Source organism: Diadema setosum, chromosome 5, assembly GCF_964275005.1.
Source record: "Diadema setosum chromosome 5, eeDiaSeto1, whole genome shotgun sequence".
Taxonomy (NCBI): Eukaryota; Metazoa; Echinodermata; class Echinoidea; order Diadematoida; family Diadematidae; genus Diadema; species Diadema setosum.
The window spans coordinates 26,892,905-26,910,867 of record NC_092689.1 but is presented as its reverse complement, the minus strand read 5'-3'; the positions used below and the strand labels follow the sequence as shown (position 1 = coordinate 26,910,867).

The window sequence follows — 17,963 nt, the reverse complement described above, 5'->3', positions numbered from 1 at the left end:
ACATTTAATTAATGAACATGAAACTCTATAGTAATCAGGATTTAGCTTCGTTTTGGGGTACACCTGACCAATTATCAAACACTTGTGGAACCTTTTAAACATGGTGACATAGCATTAGCAGGCATCTCTCTACTTCAGGCTCTCTAATGTTTATACCAGAAACTTGTACTCTGTGGCATGCTCAGGGGTGGTGTGATGCTTATAATGAGGTACATTAATCTCTAAATACCCAATCATTATCTCTAATGTTTCAATATTACAATCGGGCTTGCATCCTAAAATTTCTATAACAGCAATCAGAATGTTTTGTGTTGTTTGAAGGTTTGCATGGTGAAGTTAATTAGGAAGAAAGATTTGCGGTGACACCATGTGTATGTAGTCCTTAACCGGATCGTAGTTTGGAAGAAGAGCTTAGAAAGAGGAGAAACGAAGAGGGAAGCGACATATGGGGGTTGTGAGGAGGGCAAAAAGTGAAGAGTGGGAGACAGTAATGGGCTGGAAGTTGAAGTTGCACTAGTGGAGACAGTAGAGAAAGGAACACAGAGAGTGGTAAGGAAGAATAGTGTGAGAATCAAGTAAGATGTTCGGACATCGTTAGAAGGGGAAAGATGAGATAGAAGGGAAGAGGAAGAGGAAGGAGTTGAATGTTGGAGAATCATGGAGATAGGGAAGAGCAGTGAAGATTCATGAAACCAAGAGAACGAAGTCGGCGAACAGTGTGACTATGGAATGCGAATGAATGGAGAAAGGACGATTAACAGAAATAAGGAGGGGTAAGCAGAGGAGAAGTGAGAATATGCGGAGAGAAGGGAGAGAGAGAGAGAGGGGGGGGGGGCAATGAAAAGAAGAAAAGAACAAATTGAAATTCAAGACGTAAATTAGAGGGAGCTATTGTAGATCCTAGAATTAAATGCTGCTGCGGAAAAGAAAAATAAATTATTTAAATAATTCATTTATTTTTCTTTTCCGCAGCAGCATTTAATTCTAGGATCTACAATAGCTCCCTCTAATTTACGTCTTGAATTCCAATTTGTTCTTTTCTTCTTTTCATTGCCCCCCCCCCCTCTCTCTCTCTCTCCCTCCCTTCTCTCCGCATATTCTCACTTCTCCTCTGCTTACCCCTCCTTATTTCTGTTAATCGTCCTTTCTCCATTCATTCGCATTCCATAGTCACACTGTTCGCCGACTTCGTTCTCTTGGTTTCATGAATCTTCACTGCTCTTCCCTATCTCCATGATTCTCCAACATTCAACTCCTTCCTCTTCCTCTTCCCTTCTATCTCATCTTTCCCCTTCTAACGATGTCCGAACATCTTACTTGATTCTCACACTATTCTTCCTTACCACTCTCTGTGTTCCTTTCTCTACTGTCTCCACTAGTGCAACTTCAACTTCCAGCCCATTACTGTCTCCCACTCTTCACTTTTTGCCCTCCTCACAACCCCCATATGTCGCTTCCCTCTTCGTTTCTCCTCTTTCTAAGCTCTTCTTCCAAACTACGATCCGGTTAAGGACTACATACACATGGTGTCACCGCAAATCTTTCTTCCTAATCAGAATGTTGATACCATAGTTATATTCCTAGCCTTTCTGTGCTGTTGATGCATTCTACCTATTTCTGTCACATCTTCACACCTTTTCCTTGCCACCCATCCCTTACAACACCACCAACAAACAAAATGCTGTGTCAGACTTTTGACTGTGCACGCCTGTTTCTTTATCAGTATCACACTGCAAAAAACCACAGAATGAATCATCTTTCTCGTAAAACGATTCAACGTCCAAACAGAGCACCTCATTTACAACATTGTGTGAACTGATATCAGATTCACATGTTGTCTCATGCATCTCAGGTTGATACTTTGTACACTGTACTTGCTTCAAGATTACAAGCAGTGATCTGTAGAATGACTCCTAAACCTACTCTACACAGACAGACAGACACACACAGAGACACAGACACACACACACATACATACACAAATATATTAAAGGACAAGTTCACCTTTATATAAATGTGGATTGAGTGAAGGCAACAATGTTAGTATAACACATCAGTGAAAGTTTGGGGAAAATCCGACAATCAGTTCAAAAGTTATGAATTTTTAAAATATCTGTGCAATCACCGCTGGAGGAGAAGACTTCTACAGTGTATGATGTCACATGCGTCCAGCGATATAAGGAAAATAAACAGAGAATTTCACAAAACTTGACTTTTTGAATAAAGTGCACATTTCCTCGACTTGTTACTGACTTATGTTAGGGGTAATATTATTCCCCCTAACTTCTGAAAGAGAGAAGTTGAGTGTTCTTTTATTATGTGAGAAAAGTGAGAATATCTCGAATTTTCTTTATACTTTCTTTATATACAGTAGTTGTACTCCTATGACATCACAAGCTATAGTAGTCTTCTCATCCAGCCGTGACTGAGCAGAAACTTCAAAAATTCATAACTTTTGAATGGATTGTCAGATTTTCCTCAAACTCTCATTGATGTGTTCTACTAATATTGCTGCATTCACTCAACCCACGTGTTTATGAAGGTGAACTTGTCCTTTCAGAATGAAGGCACTAGTGTCCAGCAGTTTCAATCTCCACGCACTTCAATATATTCAATATAAAAGATGTCTATCTTTCAAAATACACTGTAGCTTTGTGAAGGGTCATAAGATTGGCACTTCTGCTTGTGTTGCTGAAAATCCCATAGACAGCCAAAGCTATCCCATACATTAGAAGTAAAATCACACCGAATAAGAATTGCTGTCCATACTACTCGGGTATGATCCCAACCACTGATGGCAAGTTTAATCTTCAATGTATACAATGAAACCTAAACTTCTTTGAAAATTCTTACTTTTTAAACTCAGGTGATTTAATTCTGATGCCTTGTGTGTCTCTCTCTTCTCTTTCTGGGATGATAATTTCAACTAATTATTTTAAAAAAAGGACAAGAAAAAAAATTGTGATTTTTGATGGCTACAAGATATCTCGCACCCTGAAATTTTTTATCCCCCCAAAAAAGAAAATCCAAGTGAGGTACAGACAAGCTTGACCCTTCCCACAACCATATTTCAGTTCTACAGTTTCATTCAGATTTATGCATGTATAATCACCAGAACATAAAGACTAGCATAAGAGGGGTTGGTTTAAAAAAAAAAAATGTGTCTTATGCAGCAGTTGATTTTGGTTGTCAAACTGCTACTGCATTTTAAAGGTTTTATGTGCTATAATCTACATGAACATAAGCAGGAATAATTCCCCTATAAAATATCTAGCATACTGGTACAAGTTTGCTTTCATGCAACTGTAACCATATATGATGATAGATTATTGTCACTCTTTATTTTCCAGGAATTCAAGACCAAACGATTTTGTTTCGAAAAGACAGCAGGTAAAGAAAATCACTTGTGACACTTAAAAAACAAAAAACAAAACAAAAACAAAAACCTGTCCCATTCCTGGAGCATGCCATTTTTCAAAGTAACATACCATTACTGACCAAAATTTCAAAGGAGTGTTAATGCATCGTGCGAGAGTCCATGTCACTCCAGATTATAGCAGCCTACTTTGTCAGGAATTCCTATCCGTAAATCTGGTTTCTGGTTTCCAAGATTGATAGTATGTTTATAACCATGGCAAGCCAGTGAATGAGTGTTTGTTGAATGTCTGAGTGATGTTGACAAAGTGGACCCCATAATCCCCTTGAAATAGACCCAAGTCTAGGAGAGGGGAACGAGTATTATATCTTTTTAGTAATCACTCTGATTTCAAATACCAGTGAATGAGATGTCATAACTTGCACATTCAGACATCTTCCTGAAGAATGCTTTCATTAATTCCTACCCACAGCATCCTAAGAACTCAAAAGTTTGCATGACAATTACCTGACCTCGCAATAAAGTTGATGTCAAACAACTTCCACTTCAAGGATAAAGAAATAATAGATTCATTTATATCCAATGGCCACAAACATCCCTTACATTTCTAACACAATAGTACACTGTTGACACTGCGTACAGTCTATACGGTACTAATAATTCAAATTTGCTATCTTGAAGAGTCATTGGGTGCACTCACATTGTTGTCACTATTCTCATTGGCAGAATACCATGGTAATAGATACAGAATGTACCACAATATTTCAGTTGCAGTGATTATGCAGTGGGTTGATGTTTATAGCGAATGTCTATCCATGTACCGTACTGAAAGGGTGGACAACTTTTATAGAGACCATTCTCTACCCCTTCCTTCCAAAATGTGGATATAACATAAAAGCACAGGAACATACACACTGACATGCCAACATACACATATCTACAAATCAGGTTCAGATCGAATTACAAAGGGCAGTTCTAGAACCACTTGAACTGCTGTGCATGATGAACTTGTATTGTACATTGTCCCAGCAAATGCATTATCTTCCCCGAAGCGACAATCAATTGGCTGATTTTCTCTCTCTGCAATCAATCACAGAATCTTAGACATAAAGTGGCAGATTTAATTGGGCTCTTGATGGAAGCATGATTAGTCTAATCACAGCCGGTTCTACAACATGCCCACTCCACTTTGTAGCAATGATGTTTTCCAACCTTGGCAGCAAAAGCTTGCCAACATGGTTGTGTCGTCACCGAGGTGTCTATGGAAAATGCGTGTTGTATCAAAATCAGTTCGTCCTCAATGGGTTAACTTTGGTGGGTAGAGTAAAGTTAAACTTTAAAAACAGTCAGAGTTTCATAAAAATGAAAATAATGGACTTTCAGAAAAGCAGTGATGTCAAAGCCGCACAAGGTTCACATGGCTTGCACATAAACCTTCACTATGTCATATGTATAGCTTCTTCATACATAGATATTCAGCCAATGATTCAATGATGACATTGTGACGCAATAGCAAAAAAGTTATGAGGTGCAATAAAAAAGGATGGTCTTCACATTTAGGGTGCTTTCAAAAACTCAAAAGCGAACCAAAGCGAACTGAACCAAAGCGTACCGAACCGTACTGTGCCAGACTTGGAATGTTTGAGTGCTCTGTTGAGAAAGCGTACCTCATGAGTTATTCTTAGAGGGGGTCACGCATTTTGTAGCAACAGGGTAATTCACCCGGCGTGCTAAAACTACTCACAGATGTCCTGAAGAAACAGAATGAACTCTCTGCATTAAATGATGTATGTGCATGTTACGTGCATTCTTCACATGCAAACTTTTGGTACATATTTTTGGTACCCTTTTGGAGCACATCAAGAAGTGGTCCACTTCTGTTTTGGTTCGGTTCAGTACGGTACTCTCTAGGAGCATTCAAGTGCTCCTCTGGTGTGGGTTCAGTACGGTTCGGTTCAATTTAGGAGAGCGCTCAAATGCACCCATAGTGGCATTGAGTATAAATGATAAAGAATACTGATCACAGAACAAGAAGATCAAAAGGAGATAGGAAGTACGGTGTATTTATAACTACTTTTTTTCTCTCCAAATCAATGTGTTTTAAATTTCAATTCGTTACATGACCCTGGGGATGAATTGTAATGTTGAATCCTGTGTGATTCTAGGCCTCCCATGCCAATGGATGTTGACAAGACCCTGTAAGAACTACTCCTGTGTGGTTTACAGCTTCATAGAATGGAGCCTGTGGGACTGGATGGGAAACCATCACTTTTCAGAGTTGCTTTGAATCAGACTAGGTTTGTGCAGGAAGGTGGCCACCTCCCTGGTTTGTGCAAGAAGAAAAGCGCATAGCTGCCCTGTCGCTCCGGGGACAATGATAGCCTGTTTGCCAGCTTCTCAAACCATTTAGCCAATGTCCATCCATATGGGATATTCATTAGATGAGTTACAAGGCATTGATGTCAACGCAACATCCATGGTGCATGGCTGTGATGATATTCACCATGTTTCCCACTAGCACTGTGCCCCAGGTATCGCCAAAGTAAACTTATGCATCCATAGAAGATACTACAGTACCACACAACATCTAAAATCAGCCCAAACATTCACAGTTCTCTGACACTTCCAACAACTGGCTTCCAACCAAGAGGTCTATCTAAAGGAGAATTCTAACCTGCAAGAAAACAGCAAATTGGCAAAACTCATAGCAAAAGTGGGTGAAAAAAAGAACTAGTGTTGAATGCTATTCTAACATCTGACATGATATTCTACATGCTAACAAAGATGGCAATCTTAGTCGTAGTGAAGATGACCTATCAGTGACTAACATATCAGAGAACATGACAAAGTACAGTGCCTTTGCTTCAATTTTACAGGCAATTACAGGTACAAAGCCCACACGAGATCATAACACAAGCCGCTCAGATAACAGGGAAGGGTGTCTATAAAAAGAAAATCTAATTTGGGGATTTGCAGTCTATTCCATTTGGGAACAGGTGCCTCTGTGGGCTATTCAAGAGGATTAGCTGCGCTTTCTCAAAGATAGTCGGCTGTCACTGCACAGTAAAGCGAAATATATATATTTGACATTTGGCGGCCAATATGGGGTAGAAATTTATTTGTCCACAACATTTCAGCACAATAAAATGCTGTTTCTTGTTTCATGACCTTTCGCAAATTAGAGTTGCTTACATAAATGAACTACCCTGAACTAATCAAGGGCTGCTAACATTCACCCATCAAAGTCATGGAGACTCCAAAATGCAATCAGGGGGTGTGTTTGATCCCTCTCCTGAAGCACACAATACCTTATCAGTGACACAACATTTGCTCCTGCAACAACTGTTGCGGTCTGATTTTCCCCAACTTAGGGTTAGGGTTAGGGTTGTGATAGGGTTTTAGGTTTAGTTTGATATGAGGATCAGGATTAGAGTTAGGGTTATGTTTGTGGGTAAAATTTATGATTGGCTTAAATGTCATGGGAGCAAATGTCGCAAGAGCAACTGTCGTGGAACCTACTGCACCACATTCATGCCAGAGGCATGCTCGAATGCACCGAATGTGTACCGTACTGTACTGTACCGAGCCAAAAGTGGACCACTTCCCCATGTGCTTCAAAAGTGGACCATAACTGTACCAGAAGTTCGTATGAGAAGAATCTGCACAGCTCGCACATATGTCGTAATACAAAGAGTTGTTTCTCTTTGTTCTGGACACCTGTAAGCAGTGTTAGCGCACTAGGTGCGCAACCCTGTTGCTACAAATGTGTGACCCCCCTCTAAAAATATTTTGAGGTACGGTTTCTCCACAGAGCGCTCGGACACTCCATATATCAGGCATAGCATGGTATACAGTATGCATTGGATTAGTTCGCTTTGGTTCGCATTTTTGGAGCACTCAAAAGTGGCCAGGTCTGCTTAATTCCAAAATAATATTCAGGCAAAGATGTGTCAAGAATACACTCCGTCAATTCTTGAATTTCATTATCTGAATTTTGTTAGAAAATGTCTGAATAAAGGTCATGTGATGTAATATTAAACACTCATTTCCCACGTAAAAAAAAAGGCCAAAAAAAGAAAAACATTTCTTTTTTCTTTTTTTTACAAGCCAAGGACTCAAATTCTCAAATTATAGCATCAAAAGGCTGGTTTAACAACCATCATCCTGACTGAATAAGGAAATTGGGGGAGCCACTTCCATTAAATTCTCAAATTTGCGGCAATCTTACTACCCACAACTTGACCTCAAAGTTCCACTTCCAATTTATACATAAAATTAATTACATTGTATGCATTTCAAAGAGTGTAAATATTTTCATGAACGGAAAAGTCCAGCCAGCAAGGCACCTGGAGTAAATATGGTACATTAACAAATGAATCCTCCCCATAGACCAATTTATAACCACAAGTCTCAGCAATTAATCAAATTTTATCTTCCAAGTTGCATACTTCTCCTCCTTCCACCCCCCCCCCCCATGCCCCCTTTCCAAATATATGAACATCTCCCCAGTCCTTGTTTATACACAGATCTTCCTTCTTGAGCATGAAACCAGTCAGGTGCTGCGAAACTTTGCCATAAATCTCGCTGACCGGGGGATTTGACATGACAGGAAGTAATTCAATTAAGTCATTCATGTCAGCCTATGCATATCCTTGTCTTCCTTCAACAGTTCGAAGCTTTGTCATACGTACAGCATGGAGAGCCGCCTTACAGCTGCACACGCAGACATAGCAGTAGTGTACGGAGTCAAAAGTGCTGTGCAGATACACACATGAATTCATGCATTCTAGCAATTTGCCCTAGATCCAATAGATGCATATACAATATACTCCATCTCCATCGAAGAAATGAAAACATGATTGAACTGAATATTACTAACAAAATGAAGATGAACATTGTTACATAATGTAGTCCACTGTAAATCATGGGGGAGGAGGGGGTTGAAAGAAATTCAACCTCATTCTTTGCATCAGATATCTTGCACAGTAAACACAATGTTAGTATTCATATGAAGCATTTTCTAAAAAAGAAATACAATACAAACACATACATGTATTTTACTCACCAAATCTTTTCTCCAGTTGGTAATAATGTAATGATATTATATACAGGCTGTACAGCACATCATACCAAACTCTATTACAGGTACAGTGCTCATACATCTAAATGCTTTAAAAGGAACATCAGTGAAGTGCAACAAAATCCTGTGTAACAAAGTTTATTTGTGTTCTTTTCACCATTCGTCAGAACTACACATCCTGCTTTTTTGTGACACATCAAGGACAAATTTGTCCATTATTCCTCATTAATGTATGAAAATATCATGACTAAATAAAGAAAACTAATTACAGGAATTTTATTTCCTCGCAAAACATATCCTAGATAGAGTTTCTGCTGATTGTGTAGTCTACAAAATTGCTGTTTGACCTAGCTTATAGGACTATGCAACAGGGTAGCATTAATTGTGCCTTGCAGGCATATCAAGTGCCATCAGCATCTGCTCACACCTCTGCAGTGCTAATATGGAGGGTCATCTTCCCCATAAGCAGTGATTTAATAGGTCAATATAAACCAGTCTCCACTTAAGCAGGATCCTCCCCTTATATTATAACGAGAAAAATGACTTCCCCAAACACTCCAAATTAAGTGGGGGCCATTGTATTTATTGTCTTTCCGATATTACACTGTACAAAAAAAAAAAAAAAAAAAAAATTACTCCTGTACTATCCTTCATAGATTTAACAAGCACTCATTCCCAATTTTGGGAGAAATTTTATAATTAGGCCCTACATGTAAAATATGCAGACTCACTGCCAGACTTGTAGGTGTCACTACTTGCTCATATAGTATCCTGCATACAGTATAGGCCTACATAGTTATTTTGTTACACCAGCAATTCAAGGTTTGCATTGCTGGGTAAAACTGGGTAAAATTCTGAGGAATAAAGCAAATCAGCCACAATCAGCCCACAATCTTCACTTAATGTTCAATCTGTTCCTTCATTCCCGAAATTCTGCTGATCATTGTTATTTGAAGAGCAAAACACTGCTTGCCACACCACCATCCTTCAGGGGTTTTTCAAGTCAAGTCACGATGCACCATGTTTTTCAATGCAACGTTGCATGCTTCCCTACCCAATAATGAAGTTGCATTTTGAAGAGTGCACGGTGAACAAAGGGAAAATAAAAGTGAAAAGAATTATTACCTACTAAAAGTGCACCAAGCAATCTTTAGTCGAGGATCACAATTTGCTGCATTTTGGCTACATCAAAAAAGCACTTGCTATATTCGTCACAAACCTATTCTCACTGTAGTGGGCATTCTCTGGAAGCATTCAAGCAGGTCTACCTGAACAACCCAGGTGTCTGTCTGTCTGTCCACAAAGCCTGTTCACAAACAGTTTGTCCATGAAAGGATTATTTTGGTTGTTGACAGTCACTGGCAATAGGGTCAAACCTCTTCTATTCATCACCTCGCCCTTGATGTGAGATGGCTCTGTAAAATTCAATATTAGTACCAATGTACACTGGACACTGCATTCACTGCATGCTGAAATGACATCACATGTATAGTCGCCTAGTACCTCCTTGGTATAGTGTGCACCCACATCACACAGAAGACTAAACAGTCAACATACATAGCTGTTTACTTAGGTACAGTTGTATGATAACTATACTAGTGAAATTTTCACACTCTTACTCTGTAGGATATCAGTAAAAATATATGAACATATAATTCAATGCCCAGGCATTGCAAGCTTAATTCAGTTCAATATTTTGAAACTAGCTCCTGTTATGCCAAAATATTACAAGGTTTTTATTTTCACTAATTTTGGGAGTCAGGGGTTTCGGTAATTTAAAAACATGCAAAAATATCAAAGTTCTCTGAACTCAACATGAATGTGACAGGCATGCATACATTTCTCCGTTCAGTACTGTACTCACAATTTTGACCACTCACGAAATTGTTGGGAAGTCCTGATTCGTGAAAAATTAGACTCGCTACATATATGGCATATAAAGAAGTTGATAGATATTGTTTAAATGTTTTGGGATAGAAGTTGTTTTGATTTTTTTTTTCCAAACAAATATATGATATTAACTAGTGTGCTGGTGGTGACACTGAACATGTGTGAATTGGTTCAGAATATCTGTACCTCTTTTTGGTGTAACATTCTAGTGTAACACTTTCTGCACATGTGTCAAGCTTCTCTTTGGAATGCTTCGCAGTCTTAAGTTTGCAAAACAGGTCTGCAGAGGTGTAGACTAGTGGCGCAAATAAGAAAGCAGAGTGGGCGTGTCTAGACAACAGTCTGACAGTCACACTATTTCAACCGATACTTCAACTCATTTGACTATCGCTGAGAATAGGGTGCAGTCATTTATGGTACAGGGATAGACAGTCCTAAATATCCTGTAAACTAACACATGATCAACCAATCTTTCCTTCCTCCTCTTCCTCCTCCTCTTCTTATTCCTACTCTCACACCTCTTTGAATATTTCTTCTCTGTCTTCATATTCCTACTCTTCCTCCTCTTCATTTTTATTCTTTGGAAAAGGAGAAACAGACAGACAGACAGAGAAAGAGAAGGAGAAATTCGGAGAGAGATTCCCACACTGTATGTTCATAGAATTTTTGGGGCAATCTTTTGATACCGTACTATATCACATGTGTAGTCAATTATACAGTAACACTAAAATGGCAAGATGTACAGTATCCCAAAATCTTGAAGCCACCATTATATGCTTTCAGGCCTATCAACTTCCTGGTCTTAACCCATCGAGGACAGGCTGATTTTGTGACCACATGCATTTCTCATAGATGCCTGCCCAAGGATACTTGGGACTCGTATTCAACGGGTTAAAATGAGAATGTTTAAATCAGTGGAGGGAAAGAGTATGAATTCTAGAGTACTGCGAATGATTTTAGCCTATACTCCACAAGGTGACCACTGTTTACAGATCTATGTGTGTACACGTATGAGAGCAGGAAATTGAAAGGAGAGAAAACTGAACTGATGGATTTGTATTTCCACACCAGGTGTTGCTTTATGCCCTTGTGGCGCTGCATTTTAATTTCCTTCTCTATGGGACAGCACTCAAAGCTGCAGGTACCTTGTTTACCAGTCGAGTTTTCTCCTCCGCAAAATAGTCCAATCACAATAAACCATTACGGACAGCCCAGCACTTGTGAATACAGGCGCCCACTTACTGCACAGCTCAGCATGAACGCTATACCAGGTAGGTCTGATGTGTAATCACGGACCCATTGCACAAATTTGAACTACCCTGACATTATGATTATTGAACATTTGGCTGATGGGTTTTCACTCTGATACTTGAGTGAATCTTACAGGTGATGGAATTGTCAATGATAAGCTATATGGAAATTCTTTATTCATAGCCCTACATCACTGCCAGCATATCATGATTAGCTAGACAACAAATGTTAGACCACCTTTGCACATCCTTGAAATGTTCTACCTAGATTATACACATTATTGTTTAAATAACCTATACCAAACTTTCTCATATCACAGAGGGTCTTCATGGCATGAAAAAAAAAAAAAAAAAAAAAAAAACTGTAACATGTTTGAATGGTGTATAATTTACTGAGTTGACAGACTGAATAGTAGTTTTCATGGCAAAGATACACCACTGAAATGCAAAATATGAATTCATAAAAAAAAGAAGTCCTACACCACATACCAATGGAATTCAAAGAAAGAGCATCAAGGTTCTACTCCTCAGCAACCAGAATTGATCACTATTTTCTATTCTCCCTTTGTTGAGCTTGTCTGGCAAAAGCTACACTGCATCTCTATTTCAGAGTGTGTGCCTTGGAATGTGTGGAATGCTCATAGAATACAAATGTTTACACAACAGACATAGCTCACTGAAACTGGAGTCATTCCAACAAAGGCCCACAATTGTAACAAGTCATTTTTCTGGGAGTATCCACAACAATGCTGACATTCTTTAAAGCAAAATCCATCCAAAGGAATTTATTTCACTAGATGGTAAGAGCATGTGTTGTTACACTGGCCAGTATTGATCCTTTCCACATTCTGTGCATTGAGATCAGCATTTACTGGCATACCCATCTCATCAAACACTCATATAGAAGGATAGTGAGGATTTTGACATAATACACATGCTTCATGATTATAATTTCAGGACTCTTTCAAATCTTCAAATATCTGTTCAAATAAAAAACACTGAATTTTACTGGTACTAAAACTTTAGCATAGAACATGAACTTGGGAAATAGCCTGACAGACATTTTCCTGAGAAGCAGCGAATTATGGTGATCTGACATAATGGTGTATTGTGGCTCACTTGGAAAAGTCTACAAAAGTTATTTCAAGTTTTTGTATGACTTTAGATACATGTATATGTATAGCAATGGCATACATGTGCTCAAGATTCATTTCATTAATTTGTACCCATTGAAGTGCCATTCTTTTTACGTACCGTACTGAGTCCATTCACTTTGTCACACTTGTGTGGGCATGAGCAAACCCTAGCAGCTCTGTACCCTGTCATCACAACAAACAAGCTTTTTAGACATTTAATCTCCAACCACCACAGTTCTTGTTTACTCTCCGCAGATAATTAGCTTACCTGGGATAATCTTGCGTGACAGTTATAGTACAATTGTACACAGGGGCTTGGCAAAAGGGGAAGGAAGAAGAAAAGAACCTAAAACAACCACAGAAATGAAAGAATCTTAAGAAAACAGGAGACGGAATGACCACACAGTGATGGTGCATTGCTTGTAGAACATCTTTGCTCTTGTTGACATCAAATGCCAGAGGATCAATTTATTCCTCTAATAGTTCCTGTTCAGACAGGTTACTGGTAATCAGCCAGCTATCTTCATTGTACAATAATTCCTCCCTCATCCATTGGTTTTTGATGATTTCTATCACTGACAACTTTTGTTCTTTTTTTTCTTTTTTTTTTCTTTTTTTTTTGGGGGGGGAGGTGGGGTCAACCAAATGAAGTCACCTAAACAGCTAGAGAGACAGAGAGAGAGAGAGAGGGGGGGGGGGGGAAGACTTCTTCATTCAGTAGAGGTAGACATAGCTCTTGGGAGAATGGCTTTAGCAAGCAATACTGGTACTGATGATCAAACCAACATTGGATACAATGTATTTGTAGAGATTGTTACCAGCAACAAGCATTCAGTGCTTTGACTAGAGAGAGAATTGATATTGATCATTACTTATACAGCTGTAAGCTTCATAATGCAGGTAGTGATACCAATTAATCTATCCAAACTTTTCTGAAACTTTTGATCATTGCACAATTTTTAAGTGTACAGAAACATTCCACATAATTCAGGCCTCAAAATGTAATTTTGTCATAACAATGCAATGTAATAATTACACCAACAAAAAAAAAAAAAACCAAAAAAAATTAAAAGTCACATGAGTCACATGAGTCAAGGGAACGTCCCATTACAGACATGACTATTATTATACTTTAATAATATGACCATTAAACTGGGTTTGTTTTGATTTTTTTTAGCATGAATAGAATTAGATAAATCTATTTTAGTATATAATATGTTTAATAATTTCTTTCAAAGATCACAAGACTGCAGATTTCAATACATCATATAAATTCTATCATCATAATGATGAACAGCAATGAATGATGTGAAAGTACATGTAGAACTGGCCGGGGGCGGGGGTCGGGGTTCGCCTCATACTCCAGCCACCCCCTCGAAGAATCAGCCACAGGTACATCTCGTAATCCATTGTGATGTCACTCATGATTCGACACCTTTTGGGTGAGTCATGGAGTGAGTGGTGGTTTGCTTACACGATCCAGCACCAGATTGGCTTTCAGTGAAAGCCCTGGTCTAGCCTTCATTCAAGGTGTTGATTTGTCATTAATCATATCGCTGAGGATGAGAAATGGATTCTGAAGGAAGATACATCATACAAATTGTCCTTTGCCCTCTCAGTTAGGCCTCAATCAGTAGACTATAAAGACATAAAAAGGCAAATGAACAAATTATCACTAAATGTATGCCACTTGCCACATATTGCATCACATTGCCTTCAATAGGGGAGGAGATGACTTTTTCTAAATGTCAAAAAAAAAAAAATGCATGCATCATTCGCAGAATCTTTCAGTAGTCATCAAACATCATGGTCAGTTTCTGCCATTAATAAAATACTTCACCGTCACTATGAATCATCATAGATAAAGCCACTGAGTCAAGTTCAATGGCTATGTTGATACAAATTTTCTCTGCCTCCCTCACCATCCACCCCCATCATTTTTTATTTTTTTTAATACAACAAACTGCTCCCTTCTTCGAAATATTGCTAACCTTGATTAGAAGAGTATCTTTCTCATATATTTTGGTACTCTGTAGAAAATAGCTGGATGTATAATACTAAATATTCTCCCCCCCCCCCCCCCCAAGTATCAATATATTGCTTGTATTTGCCCACACTGACACTCAAAGCATTTTGTTACAAATTAATGGGCATTCAGGTTAAGACACAGGTTAATAACTGAAAAAAAAAAAAATTCCCATATTCAAGGCAAACATTTGACCAGTCCAGATGCAAAGCAAAAATTCTTTATTCTAACTCTTGAACATAGGGAGGGGAGGGTGCCAAGAGGAAGGGCACAAGGGGGGGGGGGGCACAGACACAGGGGAGGGGCATGTACATCAGGCACTCAAACATATTGGACCATAACTGATTTACTCAGAGTTTAAACAAAAAAAAAAAAAAAAACTGATTAATGTAAATATCAATTTTCTACAGTACAGAGGTTGGCATTTAATTATCTATTTCGTATTGGCCAGCAAAACAGTGCTTCTGTGTACTCGAACGGTACTAACCATGTTCATTTTGTGGAAGTGTATCCCAATGCCGAAGCAATGTAAATCTAAGTATCATCAACCTTTACATCAGATCAACAGAAATTAAACTCCATATGCCACATATTCAATTCATCTTCGAACATTAAAACTGCTTTGTTGATTAAGAAACTGCATTTTTGTACAACGAACAAGATGCAATTCACTAAATTTATATCTCGATACAAATGAAAGCAATAGAGAAAGCTACAGCAAAGATTGCCTATCTTCCTGTTGAAATAATGTCTACATCGAGTGCATGATAATATGGTTCCAGTAAATCTCGGTCAGAGATTTAATAATCTCACTGATTGCCGTAGAAAAAGTAGCCCGACCATACACCGTGCGACTTCTGTACAGCGACAGGGCTGTGTACAAGTCACCGATGGTAAAGAAGAAAATGTTTGAGGACGATGATTATGACGGTGATCATTATCATCATCATGCTAACTGACATTCCTGGTCATGATGACTTAAAACCAAAAACCCAACTCCTTTAATAGAAGTCATCGGTGAATCGCCCGCGCCCGATCCGACCTATGCAGTCACACGTAGTCTTACCTTCGATATGTACAGCGGCTGGCTGAAATCCCTCCCACCGGCGAGGCGGAAGCCCCACGGGCCAGGCCCCGGTATAGTCACGTTTACCCTCTGTGCCATAATCTTGGGGCTTTCTGCTCCTGCGGCGATCTCACACCAACAGCACGGTCACACGGTAAATTATCCACAGAAAACTACAAATATCCGTAGAATTGGATCGAAATCGGCCTCAGGAGGAGAAAACAAGAAAGGACGGAGGACGAAAAAGTGACACACAACAAACACGGGTCCTGGCAATTAGCAAATGCAATGAATGCAAGCTATGTGAAGTAGGAAGTATGCGTGTAGAGTGCAAGTGCAGTGCTAGTAGTAGTGGCGAGTGCATATCCGGGGTTACCCTGTCTAAAAAAGTAGTGCGCATGAGTTGATACTAATGGGTACCTGACTTTGAGAAGAACATGAACCCTTACTGATAGAATATGTTATTTTTCCCGTTCACATACGTACAAAATACCCATTGTTTCCTGTATTTTATCCTTGGCTCATCCTTTATGCATATCATGGGTTAAGCATGCTTTGGAATTCACCGTTATTGACAAATAGCAGTGTGTCCCCTAGCTCCCCTAGCGTAGTGATCAATAATCGCCTTGCAAGAAGAGGACGAGCGTTAAAAGTTATTTCTACAAAAGTCTTGCGGTTCCGGTTGATGACAAAAAAAAAAATAGCTTATGCCCTACATGTAATTCACATAAATAATACACTTATTTAGAAAGGATGAAGAGTCGAAATAGCTCCAACACTCCAAAGCACCATTATCATGTCGTGACAGTATAAAATGTGACTCATAAGATGACTCCAAATAGTTGTAAGTTTCATGGCTAAACTATTAGCTGTCTTTTCTATCTGAAATATTCCCATATCACTTATAATCTTCAGAAGTAACAAGAAAATTATCATTCTGTGACTTTGAACAGTTTGACTGGGCAATGATTAACTATTAGATTAAGTGGTGACGTCTCTCAACTGTTCTCGTTCTGCATCTGTGGTCATTGTGCAGTCCCACTGAGTGTTTTGTTTTGTTTTTTTGTTTGTTTGTTTTTTGTGTGTGCATAGGTGATGAAAAAGATCCAGTGATTTTGCCGACGACGTGTTCAGAATCCTGGACAGAAATTCCCTCTTTACTCTCAAGTCTTATTGTCAATGTCGAGATTCCATGTTTGTGTTAAAGTTTTTTTAAGAAGCACTGATAACTTAAGGTAAGTAACTGCCCTGCCACATGTGATTAAAAAAAACAAAAACATTAAATCACGAACGAATTCATTGCACTGTTGTTAAAAGATTTCCTTTTGGATCCTTTTTTTTTTTTTCCCCTTAAGTCATTTTGCTTGCATCATAAGGTGTCTCTGACTTTCACCATTCACGGCAGACATAGGACCCTGCCTGCCGCAAAGGTCAACACAGTTTATGGCAAGAACTTTTATTTGACTAACCTAGGCAGTTAAACTTCGTATGCCCTCCCAGACAGCTGTTTGAAGGTCTGGAGAGCGGTGACAAACCGCAAATATTACTCATACGCCATCTCGGGTGGGAGTGGAACATGACTCAACTCAAATAAAATGCGTCCGAAGAGACAAATCAATCAACTTTCACAACATATCATATCATTTACCGTATATGGGGAAGCAATCGCATGAACTGTAACGCAATGTTGTTCAATCAGGCGTTCCTAAGAAACCAATGGAACGGCCTGGAAACCTTGTTGACAATGACATTACTCACTTTTACACAATCCGGACACTGCGATGGCATCCTTTCCGCCGGATATCGGCTTTTGAGATGACGGGACAATGTAGGCTTAATTCCAAGAATAAAAGAAGAGGAAATCGATAAACCACACTATATAGCTTCAGAATTCTCCTGTGTACAGTTAGCCCACAACCTGGTCATGCGCTTCCCACTTTTGACTTGGACATATTGAGAAAATTACAGAACGAAGCAAACAATGTAAAAGAATGCATGCACTATCTTTTGTTTCTAGTAATTGTCGTTGTTGTTGTTGTTGTTGTTGGTTTATTTCATCCAGATTGCATAAAACAATTATACAAAGATCTTTACCTTAAATGTTAGGTCGTTCCATACTCAGGAGGATATCAATCCGCG

At 38.9% G+C, this 17,963-nt stretch overlaps 1 protein-coding gene across 6 annotated transcripts in view; it reads right to left on the bottom strand.

Annotated features, from left to right (window-relative positions):
• LOC140228659 (PDZ and LIM domain protein 5-like) overlaps positions 1 to 16,117 on the bottom strand; it is a 107,993-nt gene extending 91,876 nt beyond the window's left edge. For all 6 annotated transcript variants that reach the window (XM_072308910.1, XM_072308911.1, XM_072308912.1 and 3 more), the window contains exon 1: positions 15,825 to 16,117. In XM_072308910.1, the coding sequence (XP_072165011.1) occupies positions 15,825 to 15,923 (99 nt within the window). In that variant the 5' untranslated portion in view covers positions 15,924 to 16,117. The remainder of the gene's footprint in view (positions 1 to 15,824) is intronic.
• Between the last annotated feature and the right edge of the window lie 1,846 nt (positions 16,118 to 17,963).